The sequence below is a fragment of the Sturnira hondurensis genome, unplaced genomic scaffold (genome assembly GCF_014824575.4).
Source record: "Sturnira hondurensis isolate 20B ecotype Veracruz unplaced genomic scaffold, ASM1482457v3 Scaffold0022908, whole genome shotgun sequence".
NCBI classification, from domain to species: domain Eukaryota; kingdom Metazoa; phylum Chordata; class Mammalia; order Chiroptera; family Phyllostomidae; genus Sturnira; species Sturnira hondurensis.
This window is the reverse complement of record NW_028095539.1, coordinates 9,972,948-9,994,078: the sequence shown is the minus strand read 5'-3', so window position 1 is coordinate 9,994,078 and position 21,131 is coordinate 9,972,948. Positions and strand designations below refer to the sequence as shown.

The window sequence follows — 21,131 nt, the reverse complement described above, 5'->3', positions numbered from 1 at the left end:
ATTTCAGTGAGCCTGGGGGGTGTACTGCTAAGTCCCTTGAGGCCCGGGTAGTCAGGCTCCTTGAAGCTGAGTCCTGTTTGAAAAGGCTGGGACCTGCCACGACAGGCCACCCCAGTGCCCCGGAGGTTTGCAGCTGGGTCCTGATTCCTGTTGCCTGTCCCCTGTGCACCGGACGGGTTACCGGCCCACAAAGCCCCAAGGAAAGGGACATCAGCACCGTCCACTTGGGATGGATGGTCCCGCACAGGTGGCTGTGAGTACAGCGTGGGACAATGGCCCACTGGTGACTTTGTGTGGAGCACGAGGCTGTGTCCTCACAGGCCCGCACAGGCGTGGTGGCCGTGTCCCCGTCCCCATCCAGCACAGATCTGACTCGGACTCTGGGGACTCACCTGGTGCTGCCACGGGTGTCCCGACCACACGCAGGCACGCAGACCCCCAAACGCCCCGATGAGTGCCCGGGCGAGGGCGGCTGTGAGCGCCACGCACCCAGGAAGGGCAGGGGTTCGTGAGAAGCCTCCTGGAACAGGACACCACAGTGAAACCCTCGTTGGGAGTGTTTCTTTTTTTTATTGATTTCATTGAAAACAGAACAAGAAATGGTCTTGAGCCAAAAGACTGCTCTTAAAACTGTCAAAAACATTTTAACAGAAAAAAATAAACATGACTGCATTATGAATGTTTTAGAAGTTGCACAAAAAACCCCACTGTTACTGCACTAGTTACAGTCTTTAAAAAAGTATATGCCAAAAAAAAGGGATGACCCGCAGGCCACCACACAAAAGGTGATGGCGAGTTTATCCACACTACGAGACTAATGCTTTAAAAAAGTTTTCCTGCGTTTTATTCTAAAATCACTTTGTTCTCTTTGTACAGTTGATATTTATTTCACATGGTGAGTAGAGGCCACACCAGAATCAGCACCGTTGTCTGTGGTTTGTGTTTTATTCTTCGTTGTCCTAATGTTCGGTAGCGGTAGGAAATTAATCAGTTCACTCCTCATCACAGCATGGGACTCGGAATCGACAGGGGCCGGCCCGGCCCGCGCGGGCGGGCAGCAGGGTGTCCGCCCCGGGAGGGGCAGAGTGCGCGGGCCTGACAGAGGACCAGACGTGGGGTTTCTTCAAAGGCACACCCACACTTTCTCCACCCGTGGCAGCTCGGCCCAAACTCTCTCAGACGGTGAGGGGGACGGTGTATGTGTAGCGACTGGAACCGCGGGTGGGTGGGTCCAACGGAGCAGCTTGCGGGTGAGGGTGGCTTCGGTGGATGCCAAAGGGAGGCTCCTGGGCCGACTGGACGCTGCCCACCAGCCCAGCGGTGGGATGGGAACCACAGGGAGCAGAGAGGCAATGGGGTACACGGGAACGACAGAGCCGCCATCAGAGACACAGGAGGCCATGCCGGTGTGCACGGCAGCATCCGGGGGCGGCTCCCCGTGCAGGCCCGGCTCAGCACCTCTGCCTGGCACGGCCCTCCGGTGCCACGAGCACCTCCTGCCCCTGAACCGCAGCGAGGACGGCGTCGGGCGGCACCTCATCGGGAGCCGGTGCTGGAAGAACTGGTGTCCGGCAGGCCATCCTCCTGGGCCTCCTGGGCGGCGCTGGCCTGCCGCTGGGCCAGGGCGGAGCTGGAGTACCGGCACTTGGGGGACCCGCAGCGGCAGCTGAACAGCTTGCCCTTGATGTCCCAGAAGCGCTGGCCATAGTCGAACCTGGGAAGACAGCAAAGCTGAGGCCACGGGGACAAGGAGAGGATCCCTCAGCCCCATCTGGGCGGCCCTTCCCGGGTCCGTGTTTCGAGGCCTGTGTCCGGCTGCACGCATGTGTGGCTGGCCCCTGGCTGGGGAGGAGGTGCCACCTACCCCAGCTGCTCCCCGGCCTCGATCAGGCGGGTGCTGAAGAAGGCAATCCTGGGGAAGCGCAGGTCCTGGTGGGACATGAACACACGCACGGGCACCAGGTTGGGTTCGCAGTGGTGGTTGAGGAAGCGGCTGACGTTCCCGTAGAAGCGAGCATCGATGCAGTACAGCTCCCCATCCTGCAGGGCGAGAGCGGCCGGCGCGGGCACGGTGTGACCCAGGGCTGCAGTGCCACCAGGACACAGGGGCAGAGGGAGCACAGGGGATGCAGCCGTCCCCAGGGGTGGTCAGGGGGGGATGCCGCCAACCAACAGTGTCCTCTCCTGCTCCAGCACCTTCAGCACCACAGGAGGGGACACAGGGCCACACGGCTCCTTAGATGGTGATGAGAGGAGGGAAGGGTGCTCTGGGCAGATGGGGCCGAGGGGTGGAGCTGTGCATGCCAGAGAGGGATCACGACGGAGCAACAGGACTCCGGACACCGCCCCCCCCGCTGCCCCATGAGTGCAGCCTGGGACCAGGACCTTGCCACCCCCTTCCTGGCATCCCCCAGCTAGAAGGAACACCGAGCTAAGCAGGAGAAAGGCAGAGGAAAGGGGCCTGGTGTGGCCACGGGCCCTTTACCAGCCTGCTGTTCCTCTGGGAAGTCCCAAGAACGAGAAGCCAAGCCCTGCAAAGCCACCCGTGGAGCTGCAGGCAGGGGCCCCAGAGACCCAAGCAGAAAGCCTGGCCACAGGGAGGAAGTGAGAACCAGCCGGCACAGAGGGCGCGGCCTGGGCAGAAGCACCTCCTAGAGGGTCTCAAAGCCCCTCCCATGTCCAGAGCAGGCCTGTGACGCAGGTGCAGCCTCTGCAGGGAGGGAAGGGCAGCTCTGAGCCAGACCCCACCCAGGAAGCTGGGGCAGAGGCCGGGACAGGAAGGTGGCCAGGTGAGGGGGCGGCACTGTGTCCAGACCAAGCACAGGCCGAGGCCCCAAGGAGATCCTGGCGTGCAGAATCCAGACAGAACAGCTGGGAAGGTCCTGACTCGGCCTGACCCCGAGCCTGGCTGGGGGCAGCCAGGAGGGAACAGGGACTGAAGTCACCCTGAGAGGATGGGATACACTACAGAAACGCCTGTGCCGCCTACGAGGACCCAGAGGACGATGCGTCTGAATAGCAGACGACCCGCAGTCCCTGCCCTGAGCTTGTGACCGCCACTACAGGTCCTCAGCAAAGTGACCCGAGCACAACACCCTCAGGGACTAGTGTCTCGGCAGAGACAGGGAAGCAAGAAGCAGGTGGGTCTTCTGCGCACAAGCGTCCTGGTGGCTGACAGGCCCCAGCACCTGTGGGGTGGGGGGAGACACAGCAAGCACCCACCACACGCCCGTGTGCAATGGCTCACCAGCAGAGCTGGACAAGGTGGCGCCTGGGCAGCAGGAGGGGCGCCGCGCACCCCCGCCCCGGGAGGGCGAGGACAGGACCCAAGGGGGATCGCCTGTGTTTCCACCACACGAGGGGACTCGTGCAGTCCAGTGGGGCAGGGGCCAAACAGCAGGAGAGAGCACAGCTGAGCGCGGAGCTCCCGGTGACTTTTCTGTTGAAGTGTGTGAGTGTTGCACACAAACTGAAGAGACACCAGATCCCAGAAACTAACCAGTCACGACACATGGACACAGTGGAGCAGCAAGGCCGAGATGGGCAGACACCGCGGGCCGGGCCTGGCGGGCGCTGCCCCCAAAGCCGCAGGGGCAGGACGAGACTCGTGCTGTGTGTGCGTGAACTCCCAGGGGCTGGAGAGCCCTGTGCTGTCCGCTCCACTGGGGAACGTCAGTGTGAACACACTAGCAGTGTGCACACCCAAGCCCTGTCCCCCAAAAAGCAGGTCCTGGGCTGGTGATGCCACCAGCATTGAACAAGGCACGGCAGGTTTGGACCCTGCAGGTCCCTGCACGGGGCGGGGGAAAAGGTCTGGTGTCACAGGGCACAGCCGAGCGCTGGTGGAAGGTCTCCAGGCAGCGCACACGGAGAGCAGAGCTTGTCCCAGCAGGGCCCACTGGCCACTGGGACAGACGAGCATCAGAAGAAGACGACAGTCACTGACCAGACCCTCTCAGTGCAGAAAACCCACAAGCCCCAACACCACGCAGAACAGCATGTGGGGAACAGGCCCAAATCCCCTAATGGCCAGGGACACCCGCCGGTCTTCCCGCTCAGCACCAGCCTGGGTAGGAAGGCCTCCTCAAAGCTGTGGAGCTTCTGGTGCAGGCCTCTGTGCAGACCCTGCGGTGGCGAGGCCACCGTCCTGGAGCGAACAGCACTGCCAGGCCTCACTCGCCCATCTGCGTGCACACTGTCCTCTGCCCACCCCCCAGGTCCCTCGCTGTGTGTGTTCAGATGTCTGTGCTGCTCCGTCCAAGTTTCTCTGAGAAACAACCCCCACTCGGTTCTGGGGCAGAAACAGTGGGGGCCATGCCCACCCTCAATTCAAGGGGAGCGGCCGGCAGAGCAGGTGAGAGTGCAGCTGCAGGACACCTGAGCGGGGGAGGCAGAGGCTGCGGCTGGCGGGCACCAGGGATTCGGGGCCACAGGGCGTGCAGCAGTGACTACCCAGGTGGTGCACACGGCTGTCAAAACGAAAACCAGACGCTTGATACTTACTCATGATAAAGTTGGCCCCCCCAAAAAAGAAAACTCAAAAAAACTCAAAAACTCACTGAAAGAAAACCCATCTGACTAAAAACACACGACATCACCCCACAGAAAACCCTCACAGGCCTCAGGGGTGCGGGAGACTGAGACAAGCTCACGAAACACCAGGGAAGGCGCAGCCTTGCCGGCGCACCAGCCTGTGAGCTCACCGCTGCCCCACCCCAGCGTTGGGGTTTGCAATCTGCCAAGAGGCACGTGGCCTCACAGAAGCGTGGGGTACGAGGACAAGACCAGGATGGCCTGTGGAGGGCAGGGCCCAAGAGCAGAGGGGCCACCTCCCCAGCCAGCGGTGCCGAGTCCCACAGCCGATGGTGCAGGTGTGTGGAGCGGGGAGGGCAGCTTGTGTCATGAAAGAGTGTGACTGCCGCGCCCAGAGCTCAGCCACAGACCCACTGGCATGGGCACTCACAGAGGTCAGAGGTCAGTAGCCACACTCAGAGAGAAAGCCCGTCTGCTAGAAGACCTCATGAGGAAGCAAACAAGCGCCGAGGGACCTCTGCTCAACACCAGTGTCACGGGGGCAGTGTTCATCTCCTGTGGCCAACACGCACTGACGCGCGTACACACTGGGGTCACGGGGCGGAGGACCGCGTCCACATGGGTGCACACCAGCCAACGGGGTGAGTCCTGAGTAGAAGGCCCTACTACTCCCACTGCCCTGAGCTGTGCGCCCATCGCCAGTGACCGGAAGGCCCTTGGAGCAGGAGCCAGGCTGAATGCCGGTGGGGCGGCTGATGTCCTTGCTCCCGGCAGGGCAGCCAGGGACACGCACACACATACACACACACCAGGCACGCCCCTGTCCCTCACACAAGGCTCCTGCTGCTCTGCAGGTCCCTGCACACAAGTCCCCCTCCTGGTGGCTGCAGGCTATACCCCAGGATGACAGGCATGGGTTCAGGGTTGACACGGTCCGGGGTCAGGGGTCCCCACGAGGATGACCTCCAGGCCCTGAGCACAGGGAGGCCTGTGCTAAACAGGACCACCAGGACAGGCATGTCCCCGAGGCCCAGTGGCAGTCTGCTCTATGTGCCCAAACCCTCAGAACGCACTACCTTGTTGTCCAGATCAAAGAGGTAAGAATCTTCTTCCCGGACGTCGGCCTCAGAATCGGAGATGAGCTCACCCACATACCTGTGAGGACAGGAGACGCATATCGCTGCATGACTGCACAGTGAATGTGTGGGAGCCGTGATACGGCCCCACTGGCTGTGGCCGTGCCTATGAGAACTGCCTGTGGCTGAGCCAATACTCAGCCGAGGCCACAGACGGTGGGGATGCAGAAGCCCTGTGTCTGACCAGAGTCCCAGACATCACTGGTGGGGATGGCAGCACCTCCAGTGACGGCAGGGGGAGGGAGCAGAAGGAGAGCCAGGTGGGCCCAGTGCTCAGGCGCAGAGCCTCCTGGCAAAGCATCGGACCCTGTGCTGGCAGGGTGCATGTCTGCGCCCACCCCACCCAGCCCTACAACAGCCTGGGTGCCCCGGGCCCCCACTTACTCGCAGACGAAGGTGCCCACGGGGATGTCCTGCAGGGACCGCACGCCCCAGCCCATGCTCTGTGTCCGGTAGAGCTGTAGCCTCGTCCTGGAAAACAGGGCCTGTGCTCATGCCATGGCCACGGCCCTCAGCTCCCAACACCCCAGACGGGCCACCTCCGCAATCACGCTCCATCACGCCACACGGCCCAGGAGCACACCCCAGGGTGGCCCATGCGCCTGTGGTCCTCACTCCTCAGGAGTCACCTGTCAACACTTGGAACACAGACCCTGGCCTGCTCTGCGCCTCAGTTTCCCCACCTGTGACACGCAGACCACCCTGGGTTGAGCCCCTGGGTCACAGTGGGTCCCAAAGGGGCTAGCCTTCCACCAACCACAGGCTATGATGTGCGTCAGCTCGGCAACAGGACAGGCAACAGGGACCCTCCCCAGCACCGAGAGCCACAGGCACCCCACCTGCCCATTGGCATGTCTGGGGGTCCCTGCAGGAGACGGGCACGCCTGCCCTCGCCCCAAAGGCCTTTCTGCCACACACAACAGCAGAGGAAGGAGGGCCGGTCACAGTGGGCTGCAGGGACGGAGGTGTAAACCGTCCCCTCTGGGCGAGCAGGGACGGTTTACACCTCCGTCTCTGCTCGCCCAGAGGGGCCCATGCAGTGGGGGTGGGGGGGGTGGGGGTGCGGACCAGGACATGGGGTCTGGGCCTGGCTCTGGGGGACAGGGGACACTGCAGGAGGCCATTGCCATGACTCTAGGACCAGAGGTCCATGCTGCTCGGGAGATCTGTGCCAGAATGCTGTCTTGGTGTGGCCACCAGAGAATCTCAGGACACCCAGTGTCTGGGAGTGACGCCAGCCCCACTGGGCCAAGCCCACTCCTCCGCTTTCAGCTCCTCTCACTGAGGCCCTTGAATCCTCCAGGCCTCAGAGCTGTGTCTGAGCTGGGAGGAAGCAAGACTGGCCACTACACCCACCTGTGACCTTGACCTTGGCAGAGAACAAGGGCTCCAAGTCAATCCCCAAGTGTGCACACCTCTACACATGTGCGGGTGACGGACACAAGGCTCGGCGACACCTCAACACCCTGGCCGTCCTCGAGCCGGCACTGCCGCCCTCTGCGGCCCCACCCGGGGCTCAGGCCACTCACCGCAGGCCATTCTGCACGACGCGGTTACGGCAGGTCCTCCAGCAGGCGCAGGCGTGGTTGCACTCGAACAGCAAAGGCGGCTCTGCCATGTTGAACTCGGGGAGCAGCCGGCCGTCCTGGGGCAGAGGTGCCATCAGGGCCCTGCACACACGTGCCCACCAGACAGCGACACGCTGCTCCGACCTGCCTCCCACCAGGAGCCCTGCAGGGGGTGGGGGCCTGCAGAGCCGCACGGCCTTGAGCCCTGTGAACCCCCAGAGGTCTGCCCTCTTGTGAGACCCCTGGGGCGACACACAAGGGTCAAAGGTGCCGGGTCTGCGGCCCCAGTGGCTTCAGTAGAAACTGCCTTGAACAGCTGGAGCTTTCCCAGAACCTCGGTCTCCCCCTCTCCCAGGGACCAGGGTCCACATCACACACACGTTACAGGGCGTGAGCCCCCTAGCTGTGCCCACGATGCCACAACCTCTCACTGTGACAAGCACTCGGACACCACAGGACAGGTCCCCACACTCACACCCCCCTCTCCTCTGAAGCTGACTCTAGAGAGACATGTTTGCCTGTGGCCTCCCCTCGCAGCCTGCGTCCCCACTGCTCCCAGGACACCCTGGCTCCTGCCCCCACCAGTGAGCTCAGAGCTCCCAAAGCGAAGGGCGCTTGGGGCTCCGACTGCAGGCATGGGCTGGGGCAGCCCTGCTCCCGTGTGCTCCACTGCTTCCAGGCCAGCTCATCAGCAGCCCCCCTGCCCCTCAGGTCAGGACCCTCTGTCCACTCCCGGACAGCCGGCTTTGTCCCCACAGCCCTGCGCCTGCTGCCCCTCCCTGGCGCCTTTCCACACCTGCTTCACCAGCAGCAGCTCCTTCCCACGGCTGCCCGCACGGCCCTGCAACAGGAGGGGACAGCGCTGGGCCGCCCACCCCAGCAGATTTGCCAGCCGGCCCGGTGGGGTGGCGCTCACCTTGTCGTACCAGCAGCGCATGCTGAGCTGGCCGCACATGCAGTTGCTGGAGGAGCAGTCATCGATGCACACACAGTACTGCAAGGGACAGCGGGGCGCGGTCACACGCGGGGCACGCCCTCTCCCTGCACACCACTCCGCTTGGCTCTCATCGGCCATGTGCTTTCTGAAAGCGACAGTTGTGGGGAGGAGGGGCGGGGTCTCTCTGCACACTGCTCTAGGGCTCCAGGGGTAGCACGGGACCCCAGGAAGAAGAGGATGTGGGCACGGGTGCTGGGTGAGGACCCCAGGAGGGGCAGGCGGTGAAGGGCGGGCAGGGCTGCACTGACCACACTCCCAGCAAAGGCCGGGCTGGGGCCCCAGGGCATGGGCATGGATGCGGAGGCGGGACCCTTGGCGTGTGGCATAGGTGCCTCTCCTTTCACGGTCCCTCGAACCACCACTCACTGGGGACGCTCAGTTCTTCCTCTGGGGACCGGGGACCTGGGCTGCACTTTCTGGAGGGACCTGTGCCTACTTCTGGCTATCAGTGGGAGATGGCCACCAGAGCTCTGGGCCTCCAGGGGCCCTTGGCCCCGCTGCTGCCCCAAGAGGACAGGACCAGCCCCCACCGCGCAGACCTGCAGGTGGGTGATGTTCCGGTCGATGTTCATGGGGGACGTCACGCAGTTCTGTGAGACGTACTTATAGTTGCTGGGGCTCGGCTCGCTGTCCACGGCATTGACGCAGGGAATGGGGATCCGCTCGTAGCCCCGAGCGATGTCCCTGCCACAGGAAAAGGGGCGTCACCTTTGCTCCGATGACCCAACTGGGGCAGGGGACCCACAGGGCCACCACTGAGCGTAGGGGTGGGGGGTGTCGCCGCTTAGCAAGAAACTCTCGTCACAGACCCACATGCCCCCCTGGTTGACCACGGGCACCAAGGCCACCGGGTCCTGGGTGCCGCGCACCTGCTGACGGTCCTCTCCACGGGGACAGGCCGGTCCGGGGCCGAGTCCTGCAGCGCCTTGCTCATCTGCAGCGCGCTCCACACCTGAGAGTTGAGGCTCGCGCACTGCAGCGGCGTCTCCCCCTCCTTGTTTTTCAGGTTGACATCTGAGTCCCGAGAAAGAAAGAGGCTACGAGGAAAACCGAGAGCCGACAGACGTTCGGACCGTGACTCAGAAGGCAGGGAGACGAGGTTCGTGAAGTGACTGCGACCGGTGCAAACACCGAACACTGGAGCACTCATCCTGAGATGGGAGCGCTCGCTGGCCAGCGCTCCCACACAGGCTGGCCCTCACGCACCACCGAGAACCCAGCTCCTGTCCTCGCCTACCACAGTCCACGGCCATTGCTGCTTTCTGGCCAGGAAGAGGGTGTGAGGCACTTGGCATTTCCGCACAGCGGCAACGGGTAAACGGGTGGCGGCGGTGACAGCAGGAGTGCACGCTCCACGGCCGTGCACCCAGTGGCCGAGCCACAGGCCCCACGTGAGGGCTGTGCCCACCCCAGGGACCTCCCCTCACTCCCAGGTGATGCAGGTTGCTGAGGTCCTGCTGATGAGCACAGGGGCCACACTCAGGGGTGTGTGACATGGGACAAGGCCTCAGGAAGTGGAAGGCTCCTCGCAGCCAGCACCAGCCCTGCTGCCCTCCCTGCGGAACACCACTCCCACAGGGCTCCCACCGAGGGCTGTCCCCTGGGCCACCGCTGACCAAAACTCCCGGGGCTCCTTCATGGAGACCCGCCCTGAACTGCAAGTGCCCGCTGGCTACAGACCCGGGAGCCCACGGCACTCACACCACACAGGCGTAGCGGTCCTCCCTGGCAGCGATGTGCAGCGGCGAGTCCCCGTGGACGTTCACGGCGTGCAGGTCGCACCTGGCAGCCAGCAGGATCTCGGCGATGTCCACGCAGCCTGAGAAGGCCGCCCAGTGGAGACAGATATTCTCCTCCTGTGGGGGCGGGGTGTGAGGCTGGGGGCAGGGCCCAGAGGTGTCCCTGCTTTGCCGTTTGCTTTCCCCTCTATCTACTGGCACCCGACCACCAGAGACACGCATGCGATGTGTGCGGGGGCTTCTATCCACTGTTAACAATCCCGTTCGCTGGGGAACGTCCCTGACAACCTCAGGACAAGGTAACACCAGTGTAACTCTCGAAAAAACCAGACAACTCTGACTCAGCTGAGTTTTGCTTCATAGAAGCCTCTGTAGAATAAAAACTTCAAGTACGGGAAAAGCCAAAGGGCTGGCTGTGCAGAGAGACACGCTCTGTGTTGTCACAACGTGTTGCCAGGAAGGGCCCAGGAGCAGGAGACGTGAGGCGGGAGAGAAGACACACACGGGAAGGTGCCCAACCTCACCGTGGACCCGAGGGGACGCAACCCCTCTCCCGATGCCTGGAAAGGACAAGGCCAGGAGTGCGGCGCCCGGCACCCGGCTGTCCTGGCGGTCGTCCCCGCCATCCCCATCACGCAGCAGGGCCCCCACACTGGCCGAGCTCACCCGCATCTCCCTTGGAACACCAGGCCAGTGGACGCCACAGAGCCCGTGAACAATCAGCTCCCCCGCAGACGGGACGCCCACCCAAGGCCCAGACGACAGTCCACCAAGCGCTGTCTGCTCCGTCTGCCCCTCAGGAACTGCAGCAGGAGTCTCAGCATCCCAGACCCGTGGGTCCCGGTTCCTGCTGTGCCAACTGGGGGCACGCCCTCTGCACACCCAGGCCCAGGCAGGTGCCCAGCGCCTCTCCACACGGGGCTCTCCGCCCCTCCCCCACTCCATGTTAAGTGCGCTCCCCACCCTCAGCCCAGGGAGCTTCAGGCAGACACAGCGGGGCAGGGACGAGCAGGGTGGTGTCCTCGTCCTTACCAGCAGGGCCACCCGGGCCTCTGAGGCCCCACTGTGCTGCACCCAGAGCTCCAGGGCCGCCCTGGGCTTCCTTTCCTGGACACTGCCCTCGGACCTGTTCTCCCCAATCTTGCCTCTGGCTTCTGTCGTCCTCACATCTGCGAGCTCCTGAGCAAAGTGCAGTTTCCTTCAGGGCCCCTTTCTCTTCTTCCCACCAGAACAGTGTATGACTTCATAAGCAGGCCCCCATCTCCTGGGAGCCACTGTGGCAGCCGGCCTGGCTACACACCAGAGAGCAGCACGCTGGCACCTCCGCTGCTAGCCAAGGTGGACAGGCGGCACAAGCAGGGTCACCTCCCAGCTGAGAGGACCAGCCAAGTGACACGCAGTGGCCAGAGGAAGACAAGAGCCTGGGGCTGACCTGCACTTGAGGTCGGCTGGCCACNTCATAAGCAGGCCCCCATCTCCTGGGAGCCACTGTGGCAGCCGGCCTGGCTACACACCAGAGAGCAGCACGCTGGCACCTCCGCTGCTAGCCAAGGTGGACAGGCGGCACAAGCCGGGTCACCTCCCAGCTGAGAGGACCAGCCAAGTGACACGCAGTGGCCAGAGGAAGACAAGAGCCTGGGGCTGACCTGCACTTGAGGTCGGCTGGCCACTGACAAAGGAGCCAGGTCATCTCTGGAGAAAGGGTGGCTTCCTGAGTGAAGGCGCTGGGACAGCCGCACGCCCACACGACACCTGAGAGCACAGAGATGACGCGGGCAGGTCTGTGGGGCGCGGGGTCAGAAGAGTGACCTCTGAGCCGCGCGTCGCCACAGTGGAGCATCTGCTCCTCATGAGACGGCCGTGGGGGCTTGTGAGGTGCACGCCTGTGCCAGAGAGGACGTGCTGGAACCCACATGCACTCCCGGTGCTCAAGGGAGCCGAGAGGCGACGCAGTAAACCTGAACCAGAGGCCAGGGCGGACCCGCGGTGCCAGGAGGGTGTGGAGACTGAGCTGGCAACGCGGGGAGCAGCCGGCCTGGACAGCAGTTTCCCAAGAAAGCTGACACATGCCTGTCCTGACATTGGACTCCACGCCGCGCCCCGAGAGAGACCGCCTCGTCACGCAGAGTCCCGGCTGAGGCGGTCCCGCAGGCTCACAGGGCCACCAACGGAAACAAGGGGCTCAGACGCCCTGAGTCTGGGCCCACATCTGCGAACACATCCACCTGGTGGCAGGAGGAGCCTTCTGGGAGGAAGTGAGGGTCACTGCCAGGGGACGGGGGGCTTCTAGGCTGGCACTTTCCCAGCCGTGCACTTCAAATCGTGCTCTTGGCCAACGAGACGCAGAGAAAACTGAGACGGAGCTGTCTTCTCGTATTAAAGTGGACGCTCGATCTGATCGATGCTTCTGAGGCGTCGGAGCCTCCGCCCCCGACCCCGCTGGCCCTGTGGCTGACAGCAAGGAACCTGGAGGCCTGCGCTGCACCCCACCCCCACCCGGTGAGCAGCCGTCTGTCTGGCCCTTGTTCTCGGCTATGACTCTCCGTGCTGCTTCAGGGAAGCCGATGACAGGGAGGCAGAGGCTGGTGCCTCTCTGCGGTGGCCTCCATGTCCCTTCCCGCTGACCCTCAACCAAACTCCCCTGCAGCATCTCTGCCGCAGCCCCTCTCAGGACCCTGCTGCAGCCCCCAGACCCTCAGGGCCTGGCTGGGAGCTCACAGCAGGCTCGTGTCGGCCAGGCCTGCACTCGTCTCACCGTCGTTAGAGGGGCTGTGGTCAGGCATCCCACGGAGGCAGCTCCGTGAGCGTGGACACGGCTACAGCACACCTGCCTGTCCCGGAAGCCCCCGCTCTCCACGGGGACAGTCCCAGACTCCCCTGCCCCTCCGCCCAACTCGGTGGACCCTGAAGTCCTCCTAGGAAACAAGTCTGACCAGCGCTGACCACATGGCCTCAGCCACCCGGCCCCGAACTGCCCCGGCGACAGTGCCGCAGGGCGGCTTCCACCTCGGCCCCAGCCCCGTTCCCAGGCAGATGCACGTGGCCCGCAGGCCGACCTCGGGTCCAGATCAAGTCACGAGCCTCGGACAGGCCAGAAATCCCAGCCTGGCCTCTGCCTGCTCCTCCCCCAGGGGGCAGTTGAGAGGAACCAGCACCACACCACCACCGGCCCAGGCACGGGCAGTGCCCCAATCCCCAGGTCCTGGTCACTGACAGGGGAGTTGGTGACAGGGCTGCACTTCAGATGTGCCCCCGAGGCTGCAGCCAGCAACTGGCTAACACAAAACCACACCATGGAACCGAGGGCCATGCAGGGCTGGCCGGAGCCCCACACTGACACTCACGTTGTCCCGGATGTTGATGTCCGAGCCCTTGGACAGCAGCAGCTTCACCAGGTCCACGTGCTTGTACTCGGTGGCCCAGATCATGGGCGTCCAGCCGCCATCATCCTGGTTTCGAAAGCGAGAACTAGAAACCTGTCCCGCTCCCGAAGGCAATGGTGAGCACAGGCGCTGTTGGGCCTGCACAGTCGCCGGTGGCAGCCAGGCCCGACCCTCAGACCCTGTGATCTGGCTGGGGGAGGTGCCGCAGGCACAGGGGCTGCTGACCCCTCAGTGCCCATGACAGGAGCTCTGAGCATGGAGCAAAAGAGCCAGCCACACGCTACATGTGGACAGACGTCCAGGGACAGGCATAGACGGGGACCAAGGACACAGAATCTGGCCAGCTCCCTCTTGGTGCGACAGTGGCACCAACCAGGTGGCTTCCTGTGGCTCCTTTCCTCAGGGTCCGGGACACACTGCTCACACCAAGAAGGGCAGGTGTGCAGCAGGTGAAGGCCGGCCCCCCCCCAGAGCAACTCTGCACCCCCAGCGCCCCAGTTCCCTGCGACTTGCAGCCTCCCAGCTGAAGTGACTCCCTGCAGGCCGACTGCGGGCACAGTCAGGTGCTGAGGACGTGGCAGAGGGGACACAAGCCGGCCTCCTAGAGCCACCCAGCCCCAGAGGAGAAACAAGCCCCGTCGGGTGGCAAATGGAAAAGTAAACTGGACGGGGCGCCAGGACAGAGCAGAGGAGGTGGGTCCCGCCCTGTAAAGGTGGAGGCAAGGCACACGTCACACCAAGGGCACGAGGCGGTAGCAAGAAAGGATAGTGGAGTGGCCTGTGGAGGGGCAGGGAGCCCTCCGTGGTGTCAGGCACTCCCCGGCACAACACGCTGCACTGAGGGACACTGACTGCGAGGCACAGAAAGGTGGGCAACAGCTGGCAAGCATGGGAGGAGGTGGGGGTAGACCATGGCCAGTGCTGGGGGGAAGACACACCAGGATCCGAGGGCCCACTAGCGGGGGTCAGGCATCTCAATGCAGACACCGCCGAGCTCCTAGGCTGCAGTGCAGAGGTGGCCGAGGGGACGAGCATGCAGAGCAGCTTCGAGTGGGAGGGGGAGCCCTGGGAGCACAGGGAGGGGCGGGGCCCACCTGGCAGTTGACGTCCATCTGTCCATTTGAGAGCAGGTACTGCACCACGTCGTAGTGGCCCTTCTTGGCCGCCAGGTGCAAACAGGTGGAGCCCTCCGCATCCTGCAACAGAAAGACCATCAGGTCCCCAGATTCATGGAACTCGGGGTGTCAGGCCTGCATCACAGCCACAAGGGCAGGGCCTTTGAAATGTGCGACCTGCGCGGAGAGGGTGCAGGCCTTTCCCAAGGTCCCGTGGCAGGAGTCCAAGCCCTGTCCGCCAGGCCCTGACCCCGACTCCTGACACTGATGGGTCAGGGCCTCAGGAGACCAGAGGTCCCCTGCTCAGGGCACACCTGCAGATGTACCTGAGGGCCATCACTGCTCTCTGCCCCACAGTCCAATGGGCTGCAGGACGTGGCCAGCATGCCTGGCCTGTCCCTCCACGGGCCAACCCAGCAGGACCTCAAGACGATCCCAGGCCTTCCATACTGCATGCATGCCAGAACCACAGCTGCCTTCGGGGGGGGGGGGTGTCCCCGGGCTCGTGTGCTGCCATGCCGATGACCCAGTCACCGACGCCCATGCAGCCAGGCCTGGCCTCGTCCCGCCTCCTGCGGCTGCAGACACAGCTCCCGTCAGCCTTCACCTCCACTTCCTCAAGGAGGTCGGGAACGCCCCGTTAACTGAACTATCTCAAAGTGGAATGAAAGCCACCCACCCAGGGTCTCTGTCAGACCCGGGCACTCTGAGAGGGACTAGGGGAGCCTAGCGGTCACCACCTTCTCCGCAGGATGCCACTGCTGTGCCTGCGCAGTCCTGTCTGCGCCGCCCGTGTCTCGTGCGGCCCTGTCTGCGCCGCCCGTGTCTCGTGCGGCCCTGTCTCTCCCGAGCATGCCTCCAGGCGAGGTCCTGGGTGTGAGCACCCATCACTGAGCATGTGTTCCTGTGGGGGGACGCGCCCCGGGGAGCAAGACCGCAGACGTCCCAAGCTGGGAAGAGGTGGGAGCACGGGCCGAGCCCCGGGCAGCAGCGTCCAGCCGGCACACGGCGAGGGCTCACTGGGAGCAGAACGAAGCTGGGGCACTCCAACCGAGCGACCACCAGAGAGAGAGGCGTGAGGCACCGGAGCCCACCTTCACCCACAGGCAGTACGGGACCCCCACCTACCACCTCTGGGAACAGCCCAGGGCCCAGCCCCACTGCGTCGCCCCTTCACCACTCGGGTGCCACACGTGCCCACGAATGGTGGTCCATCCTCTGCCTCTCCTGCCCTGCAGCCCGCCTTCTGAGACTCTTCTTTGCAGAAAACAGGCAGCACAGGGTCACTTGTTCCCACTGAGGCAGACATTCCCAGCCAGAACAGTGTTTTCCCAACTCCACCACCTGAGGCCACACTGACCACTGCACACTCCCCTACTCCCGGGGGCAGGGGTGGCCGTGGATCCGCACACCCAGGGGTGCAGTTTTGGAGAGAGAGTTTCAGCACAGTCTCGGCCATGCCGGTGTGTGCCGTGTTGCTCACCCCCAGGAGCAGCCCCAGGGCGCTCCAGGACTCGGTGCTACCAAACCTGTGTGCGTGGCACTCACACAGGAGGCAATTTTCCCGTGTCTGCTGGCCACTGTTCTCTCTCTCCCAGGAAGCGTGGGCATGCCCTCTTCCCCAGTTTTTCTTTTGGATGCTTTTGCAGTATCTGCAGGAGGTCCTTACAGACTTCTGGGTGTTAATCCTTTGCCAGGGTGGCAGACTGTCCTCTCAGTTTGTAGCCTTTCCTGTACTTTACAATGTCTTTTCTTGAACAGAAGTTCTGTGAATGCACTCGACCCAACTGGTCATTCTCGTCCTTCTTTGGGTCTTGTTGAAGCTTTCTCTATGCTGGGGTCACAGATAGCCCATCTTCCTCTCCACCTGTAACAGTTCTGCAGCCCGGCCTCTCTCATCCACCACGCGCACTTCTGCTCTCCACCCTTTCTCCCCCCTGCCCGGTCCTGGTACCGAATGGGAGCCCAACTATACCAGCGGCTTCCTGCTTTTGACCCGCGCGGACTCCTGCCCGCAGCTGGACTACTGACCCTTTCCACATGTGACGGAGCGACTGACACCCTTCACTTTAGACCTATCACCTTGCAAGGTCCTGTCTGTTTTTATTCATCTTTTCCTGCCTTTAGTCAGATGAATACTTCCCAGCATTCCATTTTACTTCCTTTACTAGTTTAAAACATTTCCTCAAAGCTAACCTCTTCTACATTATTTTCTTAGTACTTTCTCTGGGGATTACAACACCCGATCTTTATCAGTCTTTGGCCTTTCATGACAGATCAGACTGCCTGACAGTGGGCGGTCGGGTTCTGTTCACGGCTGCCCCTCCATACACTGTCACATAAGCTTGACCTTGAACAACACAGGTTTGAAAAGCATGGGTCCACTTATACACGGACTGTAAAACACAAATATACAGCCTTGGCTGGTGTGGCTCAGTGGATTGAGTGCTGGCCTGAGAACTGAAGGGTCACCAGTTTGATTCCCAGTCCTGGGTTGTGGGCCAGGTCCCCAGTAGGAGGCATGCGAGAAGCAACCACATAGCGCAGTTTCTCTTGCTCCCTTCCCCTCTCTAAAAAGAAATGAATAAAATCTTAATAAAACAGGTGCACAGCTGGCCCTCCCATTCCCCAGATTTTGCGTCTGTGAGTTCAATGCCAGGTCAATAAGTGTGTTTGGTGGCGACTGGGCACCTGTGAGTGTGGAGGGCCACTGCCTGCTCTGTTCCCAGCCACCTGATGTAAGGGAGCTGACCAACCATGGACTTCGCTATCAGCAGGGTGTCCTGGAGTCAGTCCCGCCCCCGCCGGACAGTGAGGGGCCCTTAACTCTGGGGAAGCAGGAAGCACACGTGGGTTTTCAACTGGGCAGACGTCGGCACCTCTAAGCCCCGTGTTGTTTAAAAGGTCACCTGTATTTCACCTCCAATTTTCTGTAAACTCCACACTATATATAACCTCATTTGCACTTTAAATAGCCCTTTGTCTTTTAAGAAATTGAAAGAGCACAGCCATCTTTCTCATTCACCATCTCTGGGGCTTTTCATGCATTCCCCAGGGCTGGGCTTTCCTCCGCGCAAACCTGCTGAGGAATCACCTGAAAACGTGTCCTCCCACCAGCATCCCAGCATCCCTGAAGGGTCTTTCCCGGGACACAGCCCACCCACATGACAGAGAGAGAACACGGCCCGCCCCACCTCCTGCCCCTCGTCTCGGGGGGCCCCCCCAGGCTCATGTGGGGACTCTTCCTAATGTTGGCCTGGAGGCAGCCTGCTGGTTTCGTCTGACTGCTTTAAAATTTCTCTTCATCTCTGGCTTTGACGGTCCAGACCAGATGCAGTGAGGCAATACCTGTCTTACCCAGCCTGAGATCGACCGAGTGCCTCAGTCCTGAGGGTTTTCATCAAATCTGGGCAATGGACAACCATTTTCCTTCAACATGGTTACTTTTTCTGGCTTTCTCTCCTCTTTCCAGGACTTGAACGATAGCTAGCTGGTCTGACATCACTTACACTGTTTTCAGACAGGTCGTTCCTGTGACCCTCCCCACAGGGCCCCCTCCACCATCACGCTCACTCAGGAGCCATCCATGCCAGAGACCTGCGCCCGTCCTCTGTGCAGATGGTTCTGGCTGCCACTGTGAGGCTGATTCAGGGGGACGCGGCTGGGGTGGTGGCCCCTGTGCTGGAGCCAGGAAACCGTCCCCTGGCGGAGCTCACCAGCATCACAATGGATGGGGCTGGTAACAGCTACCGAACAGTCACACAGGCATTTGCAGAAAAATGCAAGGTTTCCAGATCTCGGCGCCACCAAACCCGAACCACAGGACTGCACACGAGGTGGAGAAATGTCCCAACAAATGTGAGCAACTGCACGTGAAACCTGACCACTGGACCAGAAGCAAATCCCAACAGTAAGGAAACGGCCCTGGCCGGTGCGGCTCAGTGGACCAAGCGCCGGTCTGCAAACCAGGAGTTGCCAGTTCAACTCCCAGTCCGGGCACAGGCCTGGGTTGCAGGCCAGGTCCCTGGTGGCAGGGTGCGCAAGAGGCAACCACACGTGGACATTCCTCCCCCTCTTCCTTCCTCCCTCCCCTTCTCCCTAAAAACAAATAAATAAGTAAAACCCTTAAACAAAATAGTAAGTAAAACCGCCAAATGCGTATGTTGAACCGTGAACATTTCCGTACAGACACACAGCTGCTGCCATTGTCTGAGCATGGGACCAGAGCTTGGACGGCCTCGGCGCAGACGCGGGGGGACCCGGGGGGACCGGGGCCCGAAGCGACGGCATGCTTTCACCCAGCTGTGCTGCAGCCGGACCAATCCTGAGGAGGCAACCACGTGCAGGACCCAGCTGGGGAAGCATCTGCGGTAGAACGCACAGGACGAAGCTGACACAGTCACATCAGGAAACCCCAAGCGGCCACATAAAACAACGTCACAGAATTCTTGATGACAGGAAAGTGGATTCAATTTGATGGGAAAGAGGAAATGAAGGATCAGTACGGACACGAGAACTGCTTTCACTGGCAAATGCGTGTGTCAAATGCAAGGCTGTGACGTCTTCCTGCCTACATTCTCGTGCTCACACGGACAAGCAACACAGAACCTGCCACTCTACCCACACGAGGTGCAGACTTGGTGGCATTCATCACACTGCAGGGCTGGACAGCCACCAAAGCCCCTTCGTCACCCCAATGGACACTCAGTGCCCATTAGCAACGACACCGCCCAACCCCAAACCTCTAACCTACTTCAGTCTCTCCATCTGCGGGTCCCATGTCCGTCCCAGATGGAGGCACACAGCCCTTGCCCTTCTGTGCCTGGCACAACGTCCTCCAGGTCCCCAGGGCTGCAGCGGGTGTCAGAATGCCCTGCTTTGTAAGGTGGAATGACATGCCGCTGTGTGGACGGCCCGCCTCTGGCTCACCCATCACCCACAGATGGCCCCCCCGAGGCTTCTGCTGCTGTCTGGGCTGCCGTGAATGCTGCTGCTGTGAGCAGGGTGTGCGAATGTCTGCTCTGGCCCCCTCTTTGCTTCCTCGGTGTGCACTGGGGGTGAGGGTCACGGAGACTCTATGTGTAACTTCACCCTTGCAGGTGGGTGTCCAGCCGAAGGCCGGCCCTTTCCCCGAGGAGTGGCCACTGATGTGCTCGAGGTCTGTTCTGCTCACCGTCCCACTCCGGGGCCCACAGGTCCGACCTCAGCCAGCACCTCCACCCTGCAGCTTCGCAGCGAGTCTGCAAACCAGGCAGTCTGCATCCTCGGCTTTGTTCTGGCTCAGGGTCGTCTGGGCCGTGCAGGGCCCCCAAGACCCACCTGGATCTCAGGAGGTGCACGGCCGTGTCTGGGAGAAACACGGTAGGGCGCTGACCGGACGGCGCTGACCCTGCAGGTCGCTCTGGGCGGTCCCTACGCCTCAGCAGCACCGTGTCTCCTGACCTTCTGTGCCTTTCATTCCCTCCAGTGCGTTTGTTTTGTAGCCTTCCACCTCCTTGGTTGCGTTTACTCCTAAGCAAATGGTCCCTTTCGATGTTCTCGTGAACCGGAACTGTTTCCCTAACCTCCTGACCACCACCAAGTGTGAAGAAACACAGCTGATGATTCCATACCAGTGTCCTGCCTCCCACCTCTCCTGAATGCATTCCTCAGTTCCACAGTCCCAACCACCTTTCTGTGGGCTCTTCAGGGTTTTCCACGCACAAGATCAAGAGATCTGTGAAGAGATCATTCTGCTTCTTCCTTTCTGAATGGGATGCCCTTTATTTTATTCCCTTTTCGCCCGAACTGCACCGGGTAACCACAGGGCAGGAGAGTGTGTCAGATGGAGGAACCCCCACACACGGCAGGCCCAGGGCACACTGCGCTGTCTGCAGGCCCCGGAGCTCGCTGAGCCAACGGTTCCTGGAAACTGGAAGATGGCCAGCGGCTACCACTCCTGTGGATGCCCCGCAGGGCACTGGCCCTGCCACTGAGTCTGAGGACAGGTGGACGGAGCAGGAGGGTGAGAGACACTCACCTTAGGGTCCACAAGGGCCCCAGCCTTGATGAGGTATTTCACGGCATCCAAGTGGTTGTTCTCTGCCGCCTCCATCAGCGGGGTCCTCTGGTCCTCTGAGCAGGTGTCGATATTCGCTCCTGCCTGGTGAGACAGGGAGAGTTGGTGTGTGGGCAGCTGCCGCTGCAGCCACAGCCCCGGTGAGGACCTAGTGACTCACACGGTCCAGACACATAAAAGTGGAAAGGCCTCACAGGCCCCCTGGTGACGTCAGAGCTTTAGTTCAAGAACAGCAGTTTCATTTCTAAATTAATTTGGTAGAAAATATTCACAGAACATTAACAGCAACACCATTAGAAATGAGAGCCAGCCAGGAAAGGGTGCAGAGGGTTGCCCAGCGGGGCAGGCGGGAGGCCCCACGATGCTGCGGCCAGACAAGCAGAACACCAGGCTGCGCCCCGGCATGCCGGCCCCCTTCCAGTGGGGCGAGCACTGGCAAAGAGGTGCGCGGGCCAGTACATGCTGCTGGGTCTGTCCGTGGCCCGGGGAAGCCCCTACCCTGCCCTGAGTCCCAGGCTCCAAGCCAATCAGTAGTTTGGCAGCTAAAAGCTTCTTCCCACAGGGGAATAGAATGTCAAACTTCCTAAACTGATGGACAAAGA

General features: G+C 61.8%; 1 protein-coding gene across 6 annotated transcripts in view; it reads right to left on the bottom strand.

Moving 5' to 3' along the window:
- Positions 1–815: 815 nt before the first annotated feature.
- The window catches only part of EHMT1 (euchromatic histone lysine methyltransferase 1), a 95,944-nt gene continuing 75,628 nt past the window's right edge, over positions 816–21,131 (bottom strand). For all 6 annotated transcript variants that reach the window (XM_037036958.1, XM_037036961.1, XM_037036963.1 and 3 more), the window contains 12 exons: positions 20,491–20,613; positions 14,451–14,552; positions 13,318–13,422; positions 9,936–10,090; positions 9,104–9,271; positions 8,774–8,918; positions 8,154–8,231; positions 7,199–7,314; positions 6,054–6,140; positions 5,610–5,688; positions 1,865–2,040; positions 816–1,714 (listed from right to left, as the gene is read on the bottom strand). In XM_037036958.1, coding sequence (XP_036892853.1) covers positions 1,537–1,714; positions 1,865–2,040; positions 5,610–5,688; positions 6,054–6,140; positions 7,199–7,314; positions 8,154–8,231; positions 8,774–8,918; positions 9,104–9,271; positions 9,936–10,090; positions 13,318–13,422; positions 14,451–14,552; positions 20,491–20,613 — 1,512 coding nt within the window. In that variant the 3' untranslated portion in view covers positions 816–1,536. The remainder of the gene's footprint in view (positions 1,715–1,864; positions 2,041–5,609; positions 5,689–6,053; positions 6,141–7,198; positions 7,315–8,153; positions 8,232–8,773; positions 8,919–9,103; positions 9,272–9,935; positions 10,091–13,317; positions 13,423–14,450; positions 14,553–20,490; positions 20,614–21,131) is intronic.